The sequence below is a fragment of the Armigeres subalbatus genome, chromosome 2, assembly GCF_024139115.2.
Source record: "Armigeres subalbatus isolate Guangzhou_Male chromosome 2, GZ_Asu_2, whole genome shotgun sequence".
Taxonomy (NCBI): domain Eukaryota; kingdom Metazoa; phylum Arthropoda; class Insecta; order Diptera; family Culicidae; genus Armigeres; species Armigeres subalbatus.
In genome coordinates, this window is record NC_085140.1 from 55785688 (window position 1) to 55807817 (window position 22130).

Here is a 22130-nt window from a genome sequence, read left to right on the forward strand (position 1 = left end):
AAAAACGTTAAGGGTTAATGATTCGCCCTACTCTCGGCGTCTCGCTCTTCGGTGAGATAAAAGCGTGATTGATAATAGGGCCGTTTCTCACCACGCCAGATCTCCTAATCGCATCCTCGAGTGCAATGTGTCACAATAAAATTGAAAGCACATCTCCCTGCTTCAATCTACCTAAGATCACAAACGAGGTTGACACTTCGTCTGCAATCCGAATACTTGATTTCTAACCATCAAGCGTTGTCCTTATCAGCCCAATCAGTTACACCGGAAAACCATGCTCACGTTTAGACATCATTTGCCACAACTCATTTCATTTCACTGAATCGTACATTGCTTTGATATCATTGAACAGATGGTGAGTCTGAGAGTTGTACTCCCGGAATTTATTAGGGACCATTCGCAGGCCAAACAGCCATCTAAATCCCATTCAGCTTTGGTCACCTTGACCGTCGCCGACTAAGTCTATCCTGCTCCTTCATACACCTTCGTTTTCACCGTTCAATAAATCTTCAAAGTGCACATCACTCGCTGGCACTCCTCATCAAACCACCCTTTTCGTTGGTGTCCCCGCGCAGAACATCCACATTCTGCGCTGTTGTTGTCACAGCTTCGTGGATGTTCTCCCACAATCTGTTGACGTCGCCAGATCCGTTGGCATCTCCTATCCGCTCATCCAGCTTCTGGTGATACTGTTCAGTAATCCCTTTCCGAGTAGACGAAAATAAACTTAATAATATCAAATGTTGATCAGATAGCAAAATGAGATATGGACATGAATGATTTAGGAGATTCAAGATCAGACGACAATATCAATATTTTGCACTAAAACATCACGAGAAGATCAAGTCTCATGTTTGCCATATCATGTTTTGCCATGCGTTGTATATTGAAACGCATCGTTCTGCTATTTCGTGAATTCGTGACGCTGGATAGTCGCGACTCTCAAGAACCTCACATCCAGTGCTGTCATGGTGGTTACTCCAAGTTACTCACTGAGTAACCAGCTCTCGGGACCAAAAAGATTTTTCTTGTTTTGCTTACTTTTCACCGAAACGAAAAATAATTTTCTTCTGGAAAATTTTCCGCTCTCTAAGATCGCTTTTGCAAGAATCCTCCGCCCCTTCATATACTCCAATTGTACTCTACACCATAACCGCTCACAATGAGCAGTATATCGAGAGACTTCCGCTCCTAGCATTCTGAAATCGTTCCCCCTTATATTCTCCATTGATTTTATACGGGATTTCCGCTCCCCTAGAACGTATTATTCGAACATTTTGCATCCCCGTAGATTTAGAAATATGTCCTCTGCAGGATCTCCGCCCTCCTATACGTATTCCTCTAACTTTTTTTGCGCCCCTGTAGATTTAAAAAAATCCGCTTCGGTTTTCCAGCCCCTTAGAACGTGTTATTCAAACTTTTTTGCGCCCCCGGGATTTAGAAATATGTCCTCTGTAGGATCTCCGCCTTCCTATACGAATCCATCTAACTGATTTGCGCCTTCTTAGATTAAAGAAAAAAGTACTCTACGGGATTCCCGCCCCCTAGAACGTATTATTCAAACTTTTTTGCGCCCCGTAGAATTTATTTATTTATCTATCTCCGCCCTTCTCTACATATTCCTTTAACTGTTTTGCGCTCACTTAGATTTCAAAATATGTCCTCTGTTGGATCTACGCCCTCCTATACGAGCCTATAGAAATGCCGTCCATCGATCAGCACATGGTATATCTGTGAGCAAGTGTCGCCAAAGACTTGGAAAACAATGATGTATAAAAAATCCACCAAATGATGTCTGTAAAAAATTTGGCCGACGTGTTATCTTTGAAAATATCTTGCTTCAGTATCACCGCTGCCATCCCAAAGCAACAGCTTCCAAGAACGCCAACCATTCTATATAAGCATGACTTTTATTATCCCCATACGACATAACGAAGAATTGAAAATGTTTACACCCCCCGAGTCCTGTTCCATTGCTTCCTCACAAAACATGGCTATCGATAAACTGGCAAACGTAAATGCATTTGAATTCATTGAAAATTTGTATTTTATTTATTCGATCCAAAAGCAGGTTCCCAAAAATATTTACAAGTATAGTATCCATTGTACATTGTATATGCTTACTCGCCAATTACGCACTGTTTGTAGACAAAATGTTCCTTTCCTATATCTAAAAGTTTTCTTACTAATCTATAGTAGGGAAAAACGATTGCGATTAACTCACTACTTCTACAGCTATTGCTACCGGTACACGAAAACCCGCGTCTCTACCACATGGACAAATCAGCGATAGGAATAGGTATGCAGATAAATGCCATCAGCTACCACAAAATTGGCAGTGGTTCACGTTTGTCGATCCAGCGCCCCCTCCAGCCTGAAAATATTCTAAGAAAACTACACCTCTACTGGTTGGATTTTGAGACGTTTGCTTCGGGACTTCACTCGTTCCGGAATCGTTTCAGTTCCTGCATGATATTCTGCAGCAGTGGCGCCGTGGACAGTTCCGTCGACTCCAGAACCGTCTGCGGGGCCATTACGCGCGTAATATCGATCTGCGGTGCGGCCGGAGTATGGAACGGACCAGCGCTCATCGGTCTAACCAGCGGGGAATGGGCGCCGCTTCCCCACGCTCCTCGACCCGGTGAAGGTGGTCCGGAACTCTCCAGCTTGCTACGGGCCTGGCCTGCCGCCGTGACGGGCCGAACGGTGGCCGAGCACGCACGGGACGTCGTTGGTTCCCTGCGGGGAGGAGGACGTGATCTTGAACGGTTTGAAATGATTCCCGGATTAGGGTGAGGGGGTTCGGGTGCGAGAGGCGGGGTTACCTTACAACGGCGGCCGCGGCCGATTTTCCTCGGTGTTCCGTTGGCGGTCGTATTACTCCGGGTAGTGTGATCGAGTTCTTGTTGGCTTCTTCCTTATCCGGAGGGTCCGAATAGAGTTGGATGGCACCTTCGAGTAAGCCCTCAAAGCGATTCCGGGTGACCACCGGATCACGTATAGGACTTGTTAGCTCTAAAAGGGATATAAAAATGTGCAGAAATCGCGGGAATTTTTAATCACGAACACGAAATACCTTCCATCTCCTTTTTATGCATTTGCCACACAATTGGTCCCACAACGCCCGGATCAGCTCCATCGCTTTGTGTGCGCGAAAACTGCATTTCGGTGTCCGTGTTGTATTGACTGGTGGAGGCTGTTCCAGGGGCAGTAGATTTGCCACCATCGGCTCCTCCTTCCGATTGGTCTAAATGGGTCATCGTCACTGGTTCCAACACTCGACTCAATGGCTCCGGGACGAAGCATCTGCGGTTGAGAAAAAGTTTAGCAAATAATTAGATTTGGATTGGATTTGGATTGGATTTGGATTGGATTTGGATTGGATTTGGATTGGATTTGGATTGGATTTGGATTGGATTTTGGATTGATTTGATTGATTTGGATTGATTTGGATTGGTTTGATTGATTTGGATTGGATTTGATTGGATTTGGATTGGATTTGGATTGATTTGGATTGATTTGATTGGACTGGATTGATTTGGATTGGTTGGATTGATTTGGATTGATTTGATTGGATTTGGATTGGATTTGGATTGGATTGATTGATTGGATTGGTTGGATTGATTGGATTGATTTGGATTGGATTTGGATTGGATTTGGATTGATTTGGATTGGATCTGGACTGACTGGACTTGACTGACCGACTGACCTGGACTGACGATCTGACCGACTGACTTGACTGACTGGACTGGATCTGGATTGACTTGGACTGACCGATTTGGACCGATCTGACTGGATCTGACCTTGGACCTGGATTGACTTGATCTGGACCTGGACTTGATTTGGACTGATTTGACTGACTTTGGATCGATCTGGACTGGACCTGGACTGGATCTGGATTGACCTGACCTGATCTGACCTGACTGGATCTGGACCTGATTTGGACTGGATTTGACTGGATCTGATCTGGATCTGGACCGATCTTGGACTGACCTGGACTGGATCTGGACTGACCTGGACTGACCTGGACTGACCTGGACTGACCTGACTGGATCTGGACTGGATCTTGACTGACTTGGACTGGACTCTGGACTGGACTTGACTGATCTGGACTGGATCTTGGACTGGATCTTGGACTGGACCTGACCTGATCGGATCTGACTGATCTGGACTGATCTGGACTGGATCTGGACTGGATCTGGACTGATCTGGACTGACCTTGGACTGGATCTGGACTGATCTGGACTGGATTCGACTGGATCTGGACTGATCTGGACTGGATTTGGACTGACTTGGACTGGATCTGGACTGGACCTGACTGATCTGGACTGATCTTGGACTGGATCTGACTGGATCGACTGACCTGACTGACCGACCTGACCTGACCTGGACTGACTTGGACTGACCTGACTGGACCTGGACTGGATCTGATCGACTCTGGACTGGATCTGACTGACCTGGACTGACCGACCTGGACTGACCTGGACTGATCTGACCTGGATCTGACTGACTGGACTGGACTTGGACTGATTTGACTGACCGAATTGACTGACTGGATCTGACCGGATCTGACTGACTGGATCGGACTGGATCTGGACTGATCTGGACTGACCTGACTGACTTGACCGGATCTGGACTGACCTGGACTGGACTTGGACTGGATCTGACTGACCTGGACTGGATCTGGACTGGATCGGATTGACGACTGGATCTGACTGGATCTGACCTGGACTGACCTGACCTGACCGATCTGACCTGGACTGGATCTGGACTGGATCTGGACTGACCTGGACCGACCTGACTGATCTTGGACTGACCTGGACTGATCTGGACTCGACCTGGACTGACCTGGACTGATCTGACTGGATCTGATCTGACTTGGACTGACCTGACTGGATCTGACCTGGACTGACTGACCTGGACTGACTGGGACTGACCTGGACTGACTTGGACCGACTGGATCTTGGACTGACCTGACTGGACCGACTGACCTGGACTGGACCGACTGGACTGGACTGACTTGGACTTGGACTGGATCTGGATCTGACTGGACTTGACCTGACTGACCTGGACTGATCTGACTGACCTGATCTGACTGACCTGGACTGATCTGACTGGATCTTGGACTGGATCTGGACTGGATCTGACTGGACTGGACTGGATCGACTGGATCTGGACTGGATCTGACTGACTGGATTCGACCTGGACTGATCTGGACTGGACCTGGACTGGACCTTGGACTGGATCTGGACTGACCTGACCTGGACTCGACCTGACCTGGACCGACCTGGACTGGATCTGGACTGACCTGACTGGATCTGGACTGACCTGGACTGACTGGATCTGACCGATCTGGACTGACTCTGACTGGACCTGGACTGACCTGGACTGGATCTGGACTGGATCTGGACTGATCTGGACTGGATCTGGACTGATCTGACTCGACTGGACTGGATCTGACCGACTTGACTGATCTGGACTGGACCTGGACTGGATCTGACTGACCTTGACTGATCTGGACTGGATCTGGACTGACCCTGACTGGATCTGACTGGATCGACTCGGATCGACTGGATCTGACCTGGACCTGACTGGATCTTGGACTGACTTGGACTGGATCTGGACTGGACTCGACTGATCTGACTGGATCTGGACTGGATCTGGATTGATCTGACTGGATCTTGACTGACCTGGACTGGATCTGGACTGGACTGGACTGGATCTGGACTGGATCTGGACTGACTTGACTGACCTGACTGATCTGGACTGGATCTGACCGACCTGGACTGATCTGGACTGACCTGGACTGGATCTGGACTGGATCTGGACTGGATCTGGACCGACTGGACTGACCTGGACTGGATCTGGACTGACCTGGACCGACCTGACTGATCTTGACTGACCTGGACTGGATCTGGACTGGATCTTGACCGATCTGACTGACCTGGACTGGATCTGGACTGGATCTTGGACTGACCTGGACTGGATCTGGACTGACCTGGACTGACCTGGACTGGACCTGACTGACCTTGACTGACCTGACTGGATCTGACTGGACCTGGACTGGATCTGACTGATCTGACTGGATCTGGACTGACCTGACCGATCTGACCTGGATCTGGACTGGACTTGGACTGGATCTGACTGGACTTGACCTGGATCTTGACTGACCTGGACTGGATCTGGACTGGATCTGGACTGATCTGACTGGATCTGACTGACCTGACTGACCTGGACTGACCTGGACTGGATCTGGACCGACCTGGACTGGATCTGACTGGATCTGGACTGGATCTGGACTGGATCTTGGACTGGATCTGACTGGATCTGGACTGGATCTGGACTGACCTGGACTGGATCTGGACCGGATCTGGACTGGATCTGGACTGATCTGGACTGGATCTGACTGGACCTGGACTGGATCTGACTGGATCTGGACTGGATCTGACCGATCTGACCGACCTGGACTGACCTGGATCGATCTGGACTGACCTGGACTGGATCTGGACTGGATCTGGACTGACCTGGACTGGACTGGACTGGATCTGACTGACTTGACTGGATCTTGACTGGACCTGGACTGGACCTGACTGGACTGGACTGGACCTGGACTGGACCTGACTGGATCTGACTGGATCTGGACTGATCTGGACTGATCTGGACTGGATCTGGACTGACCTGACTGACCTTGGACTGGATCTGGACTGATCTGGACTCGATCTGGACTGGATCTGACTGGATCTGACTTGACCGGATCTGGACTGGATTTGACTGGACTGGATCTGGACTGGACCTGACTGACCTGGACTCGATCTGACTGGATCTGGACTGGATCTGGACTGGATCTGACTGGATCTGATCTGGATCTGGACTGACCTGACCTGACCTGGACTGGATCTGGACTGATCTGGACTGGATCTGACTGACCTGGACTGGATCTTGGACTGGATCTTGACTGGACTGACTTGACCTGATCGACTTGACTGACTGGATCTGGACTGGACTGGACTGGATCTGGACTGATCTTGGACTGATCTGACTGGACTGGACTGGACTGACCTGATCTGGACTGACTTGACTGGATCTGGACTGACCTGGACTGGACCTGGACTGGATCTGACTGACCTGGACTGGATCTGACTGATCTGGACTGACCTGGACTGGACCTGGACTGACCTGGACTGATCTGACTGGACCTGGACTGATCTGGACCGACTGGACTGACCTGGACTGACCTGGACTGGATCTGGACTGGACCTTGGACTGACCTGGACTGATCTGGACTGGATCTGGACTGGACTGACTGGACTGATCTGGATTGACCTGGACTGGATCTGGACTGGATCTGACCTGACCTGGACTGGATCTGACTGACTCTGACTGATCTGACTGGAATCTGGACTGATCTGGACTGGACTTGGACTGACCTGGACTGACCTGGACTGGATCTGGACCTGGACTTGACCTGGATCTGGACTGACCTGGACTGGATCTGGACTGGATCTTGACTGGACCTGGATCTGACTGGATCTGACTGACCTGACTGGACCTGGACTGACCTGGACTGGATCTTGACTGGACCTGACCGATCTGGACTGACCTGGACTGGATCTGACCGATCTGGACTGACCTGACTGATCTGACTGGATCTGGACTGACCTGACTGGACCTGGACTGGATCTGGACTGGACCTGACTGATCTGGACTGATCTTGACCGACTGACCTGGACCGATCTGACTGGACTGACCTGGACTGGACTTGACCGACCTGACTGACCTGGACTGGATCTGACTGGATCTGACTGGATCTGACTGACCGACTCTGGACTGGATCTGGATTGACTCTGGACTGACCTGACTGACCTGGACTGGATCTGGACTGACCTGGACCGGGATCTGGACTGGATCTGGACTGATCTGGACTGGACCTGACTGGATCTGGACTGGACCTGACTGACTTGACTGACCTGACTGGACTTGACCTGACCTGACTCGACCGATCTGGACTGGACCTGACCGACCTGGACTGGATCTTGGACTGACCTGACTGACTTGACTGATCTGGACTGACCTGACCGATCTGGACTGGATCTGGACTGACCTGGACTGACTTGGACTGGATCTGGATCGACCTGGACTGATCTGGACTGGATCTGACTGACCTGGACTGATCTGACTGGATCTGGACTGATCTGACTCGATCTGACTGGATCTGGACTGGACCTGACTGGACTTGACTGGATCTGGACTGGATCGACTGATCTGGACTGGACCTTGGACTGACCGACTTGACCGACCTGGACTGACTCTGGACTGGATCTGGACCGACTGACCTGACCGACTTGGACTGACCTGGACTGACCTGGACTGGATCTGACCGACTGACCGACTGGATCTGACTTGACTGGACCTGACTGACTCGACTGGACCTGGACTGGATCTGACTGATCTGGACCGACCTGACTGGATCTGACTGACTGACCTGGACTGATCTGGACCGAAACTGGATCTGGACCTGATCTGGACTGACTGGATCTGGATCTGACCTGATCTGGACCGATCTTGGACTGGATCTGGACTGACCTGACTGACCTGGACTGGATCTGGACTGGATCTTGGACCTGATCTTGACTGGATCTGGACTGACCTTGGACTGGACCTGGACTGACCTGACTGGATCTTGACTGGATCTGGACTGGATCTGGACTGGATCTGGACCGACTCTGACTGATCTGGACTGACCTGGACTGGATCTGGACTGACCGGATCGATCTGACCTGACTGGACTTGGACTGACCTGACCGATCTGGACTGGATCTGGACTGGATCTGGACCTGACCTGGACTGACCTGACTGGACCTGGACTGGATCTGGACCGATCTGGACTGATCTGACTGACTCTGACTGGATCTTGGACTGATCTGACCGACCTGACTGGATCTGACTGGATCTGGACTGACCTGACCGATCTGACCTGGACTGGATCTGACTGACCTGGACTGGATCTGGACTGGACCTGGACTGGATCTGACTGGATCTGACTGATCTGGACTGGATCTGGACTGATCTTGACTGGATCTTGGACCGACTGGACCTGGACTGGATCTGGACTGATCTGACCTGGATCTGACTGACCTGGACTGGATCTGGACTGGATCTGGACTGGACTGACTGACCTGACTGATCTGACTGATCTGGACTGGATCTGGACTGACTCTGACTGACCTGGACTGGACTTGGACTGATCTGGACTGACCTGGACTGGATCTGGACTGATCTGGACTGACCTGACTGATCTGGACCGATCTGGACTGGACTGGACTGGATCTGGACTGGACTGGACTGGATCTGGACTGGATCTGGACTGACCTGGACTGGATCTTGGACTGGATCTGACTGGACTGGACTGACCTGGACTGGATCTGACTGGATCTGACTGGATCTGACTGACCTGGACTGACCTGGACTGGATCTGACTGACTTTGGACTGATCTGGACTGACCTGACTGGATCTGACTGGATCGACTGGATCTGGACTGACCTGGACTGACCTGGACTGGACCTGGACTGATCTGGACTGACCTGACTGACCTGGACTGGATCTGGACTGGATCTGACTGGATCTGGACTGACCTGGACTGATCTGGACTGGATCGGACTGACCTGGACTGGACCTGGACTGGATCTGGATCTGAATTGACTGGACTGGATCGGGACTTGACCAGATCTGATCTTGGACCTGGATCTGGACTGGATCTGGATCGACTGGACTGATCTGGACTGACCTGGACTGATCTGGACTGACCTGACCGGATCTGGACTGGACCTGGACTGGATCTGGACTGGATCTGGACTGACCTGGACTGGACCTGGACTGAATCTTGGACTGGATCTGGACTGATTTGACTGGATCTGGACTGACCTGACTGGATTTGACCGACCTTGGATCTGACTGGATTGGATCTTGGACCGGAACCGACTGGACCTGGATCTGACTGATCTGGACTGGGATCTGGACTGGATTTTAACGATCTGGACTGGATCTTGACTGATCTGATTGATCTTAACTGACCTGACTGGATCTGGACTGACCTGGACTGGATCTTGACTGATTTGGACTGGATCTGGATTGGATTTGGACTGGATTTGGATTGACTTGACTTGATTTGATTTGGATTTGGATTGATTTGGATTGATTTGGGATTGGATCTTGGGATTGATTTGAATTGGATTTGGATTGGATTTGGATTGGATTTGGATTGGATTTGGATTGGATTTGGATTGAATTTGGATTGGATTTGATTGGATTTGGATTAGATTTGGATTGGATTTGGATTGGATTTGGATTGGATTTGGATTGGATTTGGATTGGATTTGAGCGATTCCAAGCAACAGCATCAAAATTTAAGAAAATTTTTAATTCATGATTTTCTATTGAGTTGAAACTTTGCACAGTTTTTCAATTTCATCTAAATCGTCATTTTCGATATCAAATCTTCATATTGAGTCACGACTAACTTTTCAAAAGGGTGTATGTGAAAATGGTTCAAAAATATTTAAAAGCTACACAGCAAAACGGAATGTTCGATTGTGAGCATGAGCATGAGCATGAGCAGGATGACCATACAATTCGTAGTTGCTACTCCGTGATTGACCAGAACGATCGAAGTTGCACAAGGAACCAATAGATGGAGGCTAGGAATGTTTTCACATCATCAATGTGCACAATGCGAGAGTTCTGTTATTCAAAGAGTCAATAACGGCGCCGGCCACGTCCTTATGGTCATCGGGGAAGGGAAGGAATGTGTGTGTGACATTCGTTGTTACTAGAGACCGAGAACACCTCTGCATCTCCACGAATGTCACAGGAGTTGGACGTTGTTGGTAAGGATGGGTAAGGATTAAAGTAACATAGGTCTGGATTCACATTGGTATGTGATATGATCTATGAAACTGTGGACAATAAACATACAGATACTACTACAACATGGACAGAATTATTAAGATACAGTTTTACTTAGTATAGAAACGAGTATTAGCTCATTTCTTGTTCTTGCACTGCAAGAACATATGATAGATATCATACTTTGATTACAGCTTACACTACTTACGTAAGAAATGTAAAGCGGAGAGGAAGAAACATCAAATGAAATAATATATAAAACATGTAGAGTATTGGGTTCATTAACATAATAACATGTTCCCATATCAATCATACATATTTGTAAAATGAGCGATTTCGTCGCAATATGTGTCGTTTTTTTTTTATTGAAATGCAAAAAGCCTTGCGAGAAAATGCGTTATCCCTTTCCGTAGATTACAAGTTCGATTATCGATCCCGGTCTATCATGTTTTCGAGTGGAAAATATTCTCGACACTCTGGGCATAAATGTATCTTATGTGACAAGGACAATGCATACACTAATATGTTGAAAAACAGGCCAAAATCTTGAAGTGTAGAGCCATTTAGAGGAAAACAAAACAGTTTGAGCTTTAATTCATTTTTTTTATGGTGATTGATATGGGTACATGAGCTTAATTCAAGGAGCAGTAAAAAAATGAAACCTGAGAGAGATAGCGTAGAAAAAAAGGTATAAATATGTTCCAGTATTCTATTTGGTCTATAATTATTATCGGTTAAGATGAATGTGTAATTGTTTGACATTGTTGAGTAAAAATTTGACAAAATTCTTGCAGCGATATAAAAGCGATTTAGTATTTCTATTGTGTGTATTTGTTGAAGAATTGATAACCTTAAAACATCGAATGAATGAATTTTGATAGAATGTATCAATATCTACAACTATCTCAATTCCAAATGACGTGTGTGTTACAGATCTTGCTAGCACTTAACTGTTCAAAGCCACAGAAAAGATTTCTTTTGATCTAGGGTAAAATGCCCAATAGTGCACGTAAAAAAAATTAATGTTATTCATTATTAATATTTCTAATACCTTTTTGCCAAAGTAGGCTCTTAATGATATGTAGGGTAAATGATGTATCTTGGACAAGCGCAGGACATTCATTAGAAAATATATCGAGATTGAATAGTATAAAACAATTGAAAACCACTAGGTTCATCCAAATTCATAACCTATGATTAGTCTTGTGTCTCCATTTCCCAATTTTTGAGTAAATTACGTTTTCTAGGTGTAAACTGTGATATACTGCGAACTGAAATATTTTCTTTTTCGACATGGAAAATGCATATATTTTGGACAGAGTCATTTTTAAAAATGGCCACCTACAGTTTTCAATGGTATGACTTACCTGCACGTATCCACATTCATTTAAGTGCATGTATTTGCTTAACTGACATAGATTAAACCAGAAATTAACATTGTTTCGCAATCTTATCGATATCATCGAAAACAGCCTGAAAGTTGGCAATTAATGGTTCATCCATGTACTGTACATGAGGTGACCAATAAATGTCTGATGAATAAAAACATAACTTCATTTTGGTCACTCCTTTTTCATCCGTCTCAAGTTCATGTTAAGCGATTGGAATATGTTAGTATCTCAATTACAATCAAACTTTGGCCGCAGGACCTCAAGATTGCCGTTTGAACCAATTTAAACGTGTTTCAGGTGCATTTTACGAAGAGTCCTATAATGCATGTTCTCCTGCATACTGGCGTCCAGCAGGCACTTTGGTAGATAGCTTTACAATTTAGATAATTTTAAAGATAAATAATAGTTTATTTGTGAATTCTCATCAGGAGCCGCTAGAGTTGAGGTAAAAGTATGCAATGATCATACTCTCGATAAAAATCTTCCTACACATTATCTAAAATTGATCGGAGAAGCTCAGGCTTGTCCAAAATATGTACATGTCCAAAATATATCATTTACCCTATAAGAAAAAACTTATACATCGCATTAGTCACATACATTCCGAAACTTATACTTTTCATTAACTTATGAATGTTATTAGCTTTTTGGTATGGGATCATTCATTAGGTGGCATAATAAAGAGTATAAGTATTTTCGAATGGTTTTTTGCCAAAACATATAAGGTTATTTTTTTACGTGTGGACCCCACAGTAGCAAAATTTTGCTCTTCCTGGCATAATGAGTGGAAATTTTCAAAATATTAATTTTTTGTGATATCTTTATCAAGCTCTGACTCTCCTCTTCACGATACATACATAAAATACTCAAATACTCGACGTTATTCTTCGAAATTAACATTTTAAAGTCTGACTGAGTTCGCCCTATAGTAGACCCCCTGGGAGTCCATGATAAGAAATTGCTTCCTATAGTCGACACTTCATTTGATTTTTATGTTCCGTTTCGGGACGTTCTCCTTCCTTATTATGGATCTCCAAAATATTCATATAATGGGCACTCTCGTGTTTATTTTTATAGAATTGTAAAAGTCATCTAATTTTACTTTCCATAGCATTTCCAATCCATGTAATCATATCATAGGACTGTAATGTAGGTTCAACCGATGGAATTTTATAACAAAATGTTTACATTGTGCTGTAATAATGCAAAAATGGCTGGAGGGTCCACTATTAGGCACTTTATCCCAACTGTACCTACTAATCGAAGAATTGAAAGGTTATGCTGCCCATGATTCCATAGTTGACGTAACAACAATTGCACTTTCGCATGTATTTCGAATAACTTAGGATGAAAATCGCAAATTTAAAATATTTCAACCCGTAAGCACTTAAATGAGCCTTGGAACAAGCAACGTAACGATGTTGCAGCAGTTGAATTATCCTAGTAAACGCGTAATAAATTTTGTTCGCTGAAATTTTGAATGGTTGATACGTCAACTATGAAATCATGGGCAGTATGGGATTTATTGGCGTGTTGTGAGAAAAGACTTTAGTTGTGGTAGAAGTAAAAAAAGTAAACAGAAAGAATACCTCTCTCGATACGAAAATTATTTTTAGATTTTAGTGGAATGTATTTATTTGTCATAAGAAGAGCCTGCACTACTCCATCCAACTCCACCACCCCACTGCACCCTCGACAGATACGCACCCCGACCCCAACAGCAAGGCCGCCTCCAGCGTCCCGCACTCAACTCGATTTCGTACCTACTTGAAGTCGGGTCAAGCACGAGACACTGAAGACGGCCCCATAACCGAGGCCGAAACACGCACCCGCCAAAGGTACAATAAAGGGGGTGGAACCGAACGGAACAGCACAAGCCCGTCCTATGACCCCTTTCGATCCCACCACCTCTTTAAAATAGAGCCTACAAAGGAAAAACAACATGAAGCACGCTTACCAAATTAATATTTCGTTTTGCAGTTCGAAGCCTACTGGAACAGCACTTTGAATTTGCTAGTGCATCATTTGTATATAAAACCTACACACGTGCTTCAGATTTCATGCCGATATACACTTAAAACAATAGAAAAAACATCATCAATAGAACACATAATCGGCTGGGTGGCGTAGCCCGATTTACCACCCGCCGAATCTTGCAAAATGCCGAAAACGAGATAAACCGACGCGAAAACAAAATTACGTGCGTTTACAATTATGGCACACTCGGATCTTCAGCAAAAACGGAATGTTCGATTGTTATGATTTTTTCAGCAAAGTTAGACAACTAAATGGTGATTCTTAAGAAAATGTGCACAGTAAAAAAAAATTTTTTTGCCTTTAAAAATATCATTTTGTCACAAAACTCAAATATCTCAAAACCCTATCTTTTTTCGAACGTAATTTTTTTAGGGAAAACGGTCCATTATATTAGCTATCTACCATAAAAATTTGGTGATGGTAAACTAATAAAAAAAAAAGTTATGACATTTCAAACATTTCACAATTTTCACATATAGTAAACAAAAAAAAATTTCCGTGTATTTTTTTTTTCAAGAATCGCAGTTTGATGCTGATTTTATTGTTAAGGGCCTTGCGTGAGTTAAACAATTTGTTTGTATGATATTCCATATTTATGTATTCATCGATATTATGTATATTATATGTATAAATATTATATGTATAAATAAATAAAAATGAATTAATATTATCCTAAGTATTAAATTAAATGTGGCAGTTACACAATGTTGTTATAGAAACTCTAAGTGTTTTGGGTTTGAATTTTGGTATGGGTTATGATATCATGAAAACAGTTTATTAATACTTATTTTTTATTTATTTTTATTATTATTATTATATTGAGTATAGTTTTGCTTTAATTTTATTTTCCGACAATGGAATGAAAGAGTGAAATTTTTGGGTTCCTTGGATCGTTTTCGCGTTATTAAATTGCTCGCTGAGCTCTGAAGCCTTTATTTCGTACTCTTCAGTAGTAGTAAAACAAAATGATAATTTGGTTAAATCTTTTTCTTTTCTACGATTTGCCCAATCAAAAAGTTCTTTCGCAGTTTTAATTGGATGCTCACGTTCTTTGGCTAAACTTGCTCTTGTGGCCATGCGCTTTATTGTTCCTCCAATAGCATCACAAGGACCTTTGCCATGTGATGTAGCAAAAAATGCCATTCTGCATCAATTCCGTACATTGATTTAAATTGACATAGGCTCGAAAAATTCTTACGATTTTGTACTGCGACGCTGCTCCATCAGACATGAAATATATCTTTTTGACTTCTTTATGCTTATCAACGCGTAAAAGTTAATCATTTTTTCAATGAACAAGTTTAAGGATACTGAATCGTGTCTTAAATCTTCGGAAATTATAATAAAACTTAAGTGTTCAATTTGCGTACTTCCATTAAAATAAATAACGAATGGATGAATTGTAGCTTGTTGTACGTTCCAGTGATGGGACTGCACTTCATCTTGCAATACAAAGCTGTAATTTTCAGAAAAATCACAAATGACTAAAAATTCACCATTTTGTAATGTATTTTCGTATTTTTAAAAAGCTGGATTGTTCTGTTTTAATGAAATCGTGAGGGATTAAACTTTCTAATTTCAAGCAAAAATATGACACAAACTCATCTACAGGTTTTACAATAGTTTCTATGTCACACCTATCCGTGGTCACCCATTGCTCAAATGATAACTGATCAATATATTTTCTTCAAACTCAGCGAATAAAGTATTTTTCCAATGATGAAGAATCTGGACAATCCGAACAAGATCGTAGATAGCAATTTGATGTTGTATTTTCACACAAAAGACTACCAGTTAACATTTTAATATCCTTTGTTAAATTGATTCTTTTCAAACTATGTAAAATAAGATTGATATTCTCATGGGTTGTGCACACACACACATTATGTGTTCCTGAATTGGAAAGAAGCTTTACATTGCCTTGGCCGAAGGCTTGCAAATGAGGAAAACCTATTTTAATATTATCGTGAATTTCCTTGAAGCGTGTGTACGCTTCTTTCAAAGTCGTCATCATTAATCGTTTTTGGATTGTCGACGCTTTCCATCTTTTTACTGATACATAATCTTTTGACCAGGCATAGCTCGACTTACTTCATCATCTTCAAAATATTGAACTACTATTTCTTTTGTCTCATCTGTTAATGCAGTACTAGACCTAGTATTTTTGGTTGAAAGACAGTTATTCTTCAATTGTTTTGCCTCTTTACTGTATTTCTATTGGTTTTGAACTCATCAATGGCATCCTGAATAGACCACGAACTTGGCAGCATCGACAAAATCAATAATTTTTCTTTCCTTGTCGTGGCTGCATTCGAGAACCTTTCCTTCATATTTATAATTACCTCATCGTAGTCTGTATTTTCCACATCATCAGGTCCTAATTTGAAGAGGTTTCTTCGTACAGCTTCGTTTATTTCACGGTATTTTTTCTCCGGGTAATAAACGTAGTCCATCTTACTCCATTTAATCAGAGTCACTTTTTATCCAGCTATGCCCTCGTTAAAGCGTTCGATGTTGACCTTTTGGATACACTCATCTTCCGATTGATTTGTTGAAACAGATTTCGCTGATGGTACGGTGGCAAGGCTCTCAGCACTTAATACTTCTGGTAATTCCTCAGTTGTTGTCGATACATCTGGCAATTCCTCAGTTGCTGTCGTTTTCGAACTTCCTGCGCTCTGCTCAACCGATGATATACAGATTGCTCTTTTGTCAACGTTTAGACGGCAGGACGTGCAAATGCGTAAATTTGTATTCAATGTGGACATTGGAGCATAACCAGTCGCTTTCAGTTTATCTATGGTGCTTTCGGTGAGATTTCGTAACTCTTTTGAACACTTTTTTCCATCAAACGGCCTACAACAGTTGAGAAAGCGGCTACTCATGTTGTTCGTAATATTTCAATAAACAAAATCACTTTTTAAGTTTTTACTGACTAGTTTGGTGTCATTTGTGACTGAAAGAAAAAATTACTATAAGATCTTTTAACAACCTTAGTAGTAGTAATTTTTTGCTTTTCGTGAAACATTGTCATGGTATGTACCTATCATGCATTTGTTGTTGTTGAAGATACCCGTTTCCTCCCGATCATAAAGTCTATTCTCTAAGAGGTATATTTTTTGCAGGTAAACTATAGACGTACACGTGTATATAAATCTTTGATTTTGCAGCTTTTGTCTTAAAAATAACATTTCTGATATGTTTCTATCAACGTTATTATCAACAGGTTTCAACACTATTAAAAGAATTTTTCGCCAGTCACGTGCAATGAAAATTATGACACTATCAATACTTTTGATCACAACACTGGATCGTGTCTTATAGATGCTATGAATAATTAAATCAAAATATCATGAAAACAACTTGTTTAAATCACGTCCCTTAACAATAAAATCTGCATCAAACTGCAATTCTCGAAATAACTTACACAGAAAAACAAATTTTTTTACTAAATGTGAAAATTGTGAAATGTTTGAAATGTCATAACTTTTTTGTTTATTAGTTTACCATCACCAAATTTTATGGTAGATAGCTAATATAATGGACCGTTTTCCCTAAAAAATTACGTTCGAAAAAAGATAGGGTTTTGAGATATTTGAGTTTTTGTGACAAAATGATATTTTTAAAGGCAAAAAAATTTTTTTTACTGTGCACATTTTCTTAAGAATCACCATTTAGTTGTCTAACTTTGCTGAAAAAATCATAACAATCGAACATTCCGTTTTTCTGTGCAGCTTTTTAAATATTTTGAACCATTTTCACATACACCCTTTTGAAAAGTTAGTCGTGACTCAATATGAAGATTTGATATCGAAAAATGACGATTTAGATGAAATTGAAAAACTGTGCAGAGTTTCAAATATTTTCAAAATGGTCGCTCAGGATCGACTGACATGCCCCCGTGGAATGCCTCATTTGGATTGGATTTGGATTGGTTGGATTGGTTTGGATTGGATTTGGATTGGTTTGGATTGGTTTGGATTGGTTTGGATTGGTTGGTTGGTTTGGATTGGTTGGATTGGTTTGGTTGGTTTGGATTTGGATTGGTTTGGTTGGTTTGGATTGGTTTGGATTGGTTTGGTTGGTTTGGATTGGTTTGGATTGGTTTGGATTGGTTTGGATTGGTTTGGGTTGGTTGGATTGGTTTGGATTGGTTTGGATTGGTTTGGATTGGTTTGGATTGGTTTGGTTGGTTTGGATTGGTTTGGATTGGTTTGGATTGGTTTGGATTGGTTTGGTTGGTTTGGGTTGGTTTGGTTGGTTTGGTTGGTTTGGTTGGTTTGGTTGGTTTGGATTGGTTTGGATTGGTTTGGTTGGTTTGGGTTGGTTTGGATTGGTTTGGATTGGTTTGGATTGGTTTGGATTGGTTGGATTGGTTTGGTTGGTTGGATTGGTTTGGATTGGTTTGGTTGGTTTGGTTGGTTTGGATTGGGTTTGGATTGGTTTGGATTGGTTTGGGATTGGTTTGGGATTGGTTTGGATTGGTTTGGATTGGTTTGGATTGGTTTGGTTGGTTTGGATTGGTTTGGATTGGTTTGGATTGGTTTGGATTGGTTTGGTTGGTTTGGATTGGTTTGGATTGGTTTGGATTGGTTTGGATTGGTTTGGATTGGTTTGGTTGGTTTGGATTGGTTTGGTTGGTTTGGATTGGTTTGGATTGGTTTGGATTGGTTTGGTTGGTTTGGATTGGTTTGGATTGGTTTGGATTGGTTTGGTTGGTTTGGATTGGTTGGATTGGTTTGGATTGGTTTGGATTGGTTTGGATTGGTTTGGTTGGTTTGGATTGGTTTGGATTGGTTTGGATTGGTTTGGATTGGTTTGGATTGGTTTGGTTGGTTTGGATTGGTTTGGATTGGTTTGGATTGGTTTGGATTGGTTGGGTTTGGTTTGGTTTGGATTGGTTTGGATTGGTTTTGGATTTGGTTTGGATTGGTTGGATTGGTTTGGTTGGTTTGGATTGGTTTGGATTGGTTTGGATTGGTTGGGATTGGTTTGGTTGGTTTGGTTGGTTTGGATTGGTTGGATTGGTTTGGATTGGTTTGGATTGGTTGGATTGGTTTGGATTGGTTTGGATTGGTTTGGATTGGTTTGGATTGGTTTGGATTGGTTTGGTTGGTTTGGATTGGTTTGGGATTGGTTTGGATTGGTTTGGATTGGTTTGGATTGGTTTGGATTGGGTTTGGTTTGGTTTGGATTGGATTGGTTTGGTTGGTTTGGATTGGTTTGGTTGGTTTGGATTGGTTTGGATTGGTTTGGTTGGTTTGGATTGGTTTGGTTGGTTTGGATTGGTTTGGTTGGTTTGGATTGGTTTGGATTGGTTTGGATTGGTTTGGATTGGTTTGGGTTGGTTTGGATTGGTTTGGTTGGATTTGGTTGGTTTGGATTGGTTTGGTTGGTTTGGTTGGTTTGGATTGGTTTGGATTGGTTTGGATTGGTTGGATTGGTTTGGATTGGTTTGGATTGGTTTGGATTGGTTTGGATTGGTTTGGTTGGTTTGGATTGGTTGGTTTGGATTGGTTGGTTTGGTTTGGATTGGTTTGGATTGGTTTGGTTGGTTGGATTGGTTTGGATTGGTTTGGATTGGTTTGGTTTGGATTGGTTTGGATTGGTTTGGATTGGTTTGGATTGGTTTGGATTGGTTTGGATTGGTTTGGTTGGTTTGGATTGGTTTGGGTTGGTTTGGATTGGTTTGGATTGGTTTGGATTGGTTTGGTTGGTTTGGATTGGTTTGGATTGGTTTGGATTGGTTTGGATTGGTTTGGATTGGTTTGGGATTTGGATTTGGATTGGTTTGGTTGGTTTGGATTGGTTTGGATTGGTTTGGATTGGTTTGGATTGGTTTGGTTGGTTTGGATTGGTTTGGATTGGTTTGGTTGGATTTGGATTGGTTTGGATTGGTTGGATTGGTTTGGATTGGTTTGGATTGGTTTGGTTGGTTTGGATTGGTTTGGATTGGTTTGGATTGGTTTGGATTGGTTTGGATTGGTTTGGATTGGTTTGGTTGGATTTGGATTGGTTTGGATTGGTTTGGATTGGTTTGGATTGGTTTGGATTGGTTTGGATTGGTTTGGATTGGTTTGGTTGGTTTGGATTGGTTTGGATTGGTTTGGATTGGATTTGGTTGGTTTGGATTGGTTTGGATTGGTTTGGATTGGATTTGGTTTGGATTGGTTTGGTTGGATTGGTTTGGATTGGTTTGGATTGGTTTGGATTGGTTTGGATTGGTTTGGTTGGTTTGGTTGGTTTGGATTGGTTTGGATTGGTTTGGATTGGTTTGGATTGGTTTGGATTGGTTTGGTTTGGATTGGTTTGGATTGGTTTGGATTTTTGGATTGGTTTGGATTGGTTTGGATTGGTTTGGATTGGTTTGGATTGGTTTGGATTGGTTTGGATTGGTTTGGTTGGTTTGGATTGGGTTTGGATTGGTTTGGATTGGTTGGATTGGTTTGGATTGGTTTGGATTGGTTGGATTGGTTGGATTGGTTTGGTTGGTTTGGATTGGTTTGGATTGGTTTGGATTGGTTGGTTGGATTGGTTGGATTGGTTTGGATTGGTTTGGATTGGTTTGGATTGGTTTGGATTGGTTTGGATTGGTTTGGATTGGTTTGGATTGGTTTGGTTGGTTTGGATTGGTTTGGATTGGTTTGGATTGGTTTGGATTGGTTTGGATTGGTTTGGATTGGTTTGGATTGGTTTGGATTGGTTTGGTTGGTTTGGATTGGTTTGGATTGGTTTGGTTGGTTTGGATTGGTTTGGTTGGTTTGGATTGGTTTGGATTGGTTTGGATTGGTTTGGATTGGTTTGGTTGGTTTGGATTGGTTTGGATTGGTTTGGATTGGTTTGGATTGGTTTGGATTGGTTTGGATTGGTTTGGTTGGTTTGGGATTGGTTTGGATTGGTTTGGATTGGTTTGGATTGGTTTGGATTGGTTTGATTGGTTTGGATTGGTTTGGATTGGTTTGGATTGGTTTGGATTGGTTTGGTTGGTTTGGATTGGTTTGGATTGGTTTGGTTGGTTTGGATTGGTTTGGTTGGTTTGGATTGGTTTGGTTGGTTTGGATTGGTTTGGTTGGTTTGGATTGGTTTGGATTGGTTTGGTTGGTTTGGATTGGTTTGGTTTGGATTGGTTTGGATTGGTTTGGATTGGTTTGGATTGGTTTGGATTGGTTTGGATTGGTTTGGATTGGTTTGGATTGGTTTGGATTGGTTTGGATTGGTTTGGATTGGTTTGGATTGGTTTGGATTGGTTTGGTTGGTTTGGATTGGTTTGGTTGGTTTGGATTGGTTTGGATTGGTTTGGATTGGTTTGGATTGGTTTGGATTGGTTTGGATTGGTTTGGATTGGTTTGGTTGGTTTGGTTGGTTTGGATTGGTTTGGATTGGTTTGGATTGGTTTGGATTGGTTTGGATTGGATTGGTTGGATTGGTTTGGATTGGATTTGGATTGGTTTGGATTGGTTTGGATTGGTTTGGATTGGTTTGGATTGGTTTGGTTGGTTTGGATTGGTTTGGTTGGTTTGGATTGGTTTGGATTGGTTTGGATTGGTTTGGATTGGTTTGGATTGGTTTGGATTGGTTTGGATTGGTTTGGTTGGTTTGGATTGGTTTGGATTGGTTTGGATTGGTTTGGATTGGTTTGGATTGGTTTGGGATTGGTTTGGATTGGTTTGGATTGGATTTGGATTGGTTGGATTGGTTTGGATTGGATTGGTTTGGATTGGTTTGGATTGGTTTGGTTGGTTTGGATTGGTTTGGATTGGTTTGGTTGGTTTGGATTGGTTTGGATTGGTTTGGTTGGT

The 22130-nt window shown here is 43.0% G+C and overlaps 1 protein-coding gene across 9 annotated transcripts in view; it reads right to left on the minus strand.

The window, feature by feature from the left end:
- Positions 1-2029: 2029 nt before the first annotated feature.
- LOC134208673 (uncharacterized) overlaps positions 2030-22130 on the minus strand; it is a 111462-nt gene continuing 91361 nt past the window's right edge. For 7 of the 9 annotated variants that reach the window (XM_062684461.1, XM_062684462.1, XM_062684459.1 and 4 more), the window contains exons 9-11: positions 3077-3306; positions 2826-3015; positions 2030-2760 (exon numbers count right to left, since the gene is read on the minus strand). In XM_062684461.1, coding sequence (XP_062540445.1) covers positions 2439-2760; positions 2826-3015; positions 3077-3306 — 742 coding nt within the window. In that variant the 3' untranslated portion in view covers positions 2030-2438. The remainder of the gene's footprint in view (positions 2761-2825; positions 3016-3076; positions 3307-22130) is intronic. The other 2 variants (XM_062684463.1, XM_062684464.1) reach the window with 2 other exon arrangements.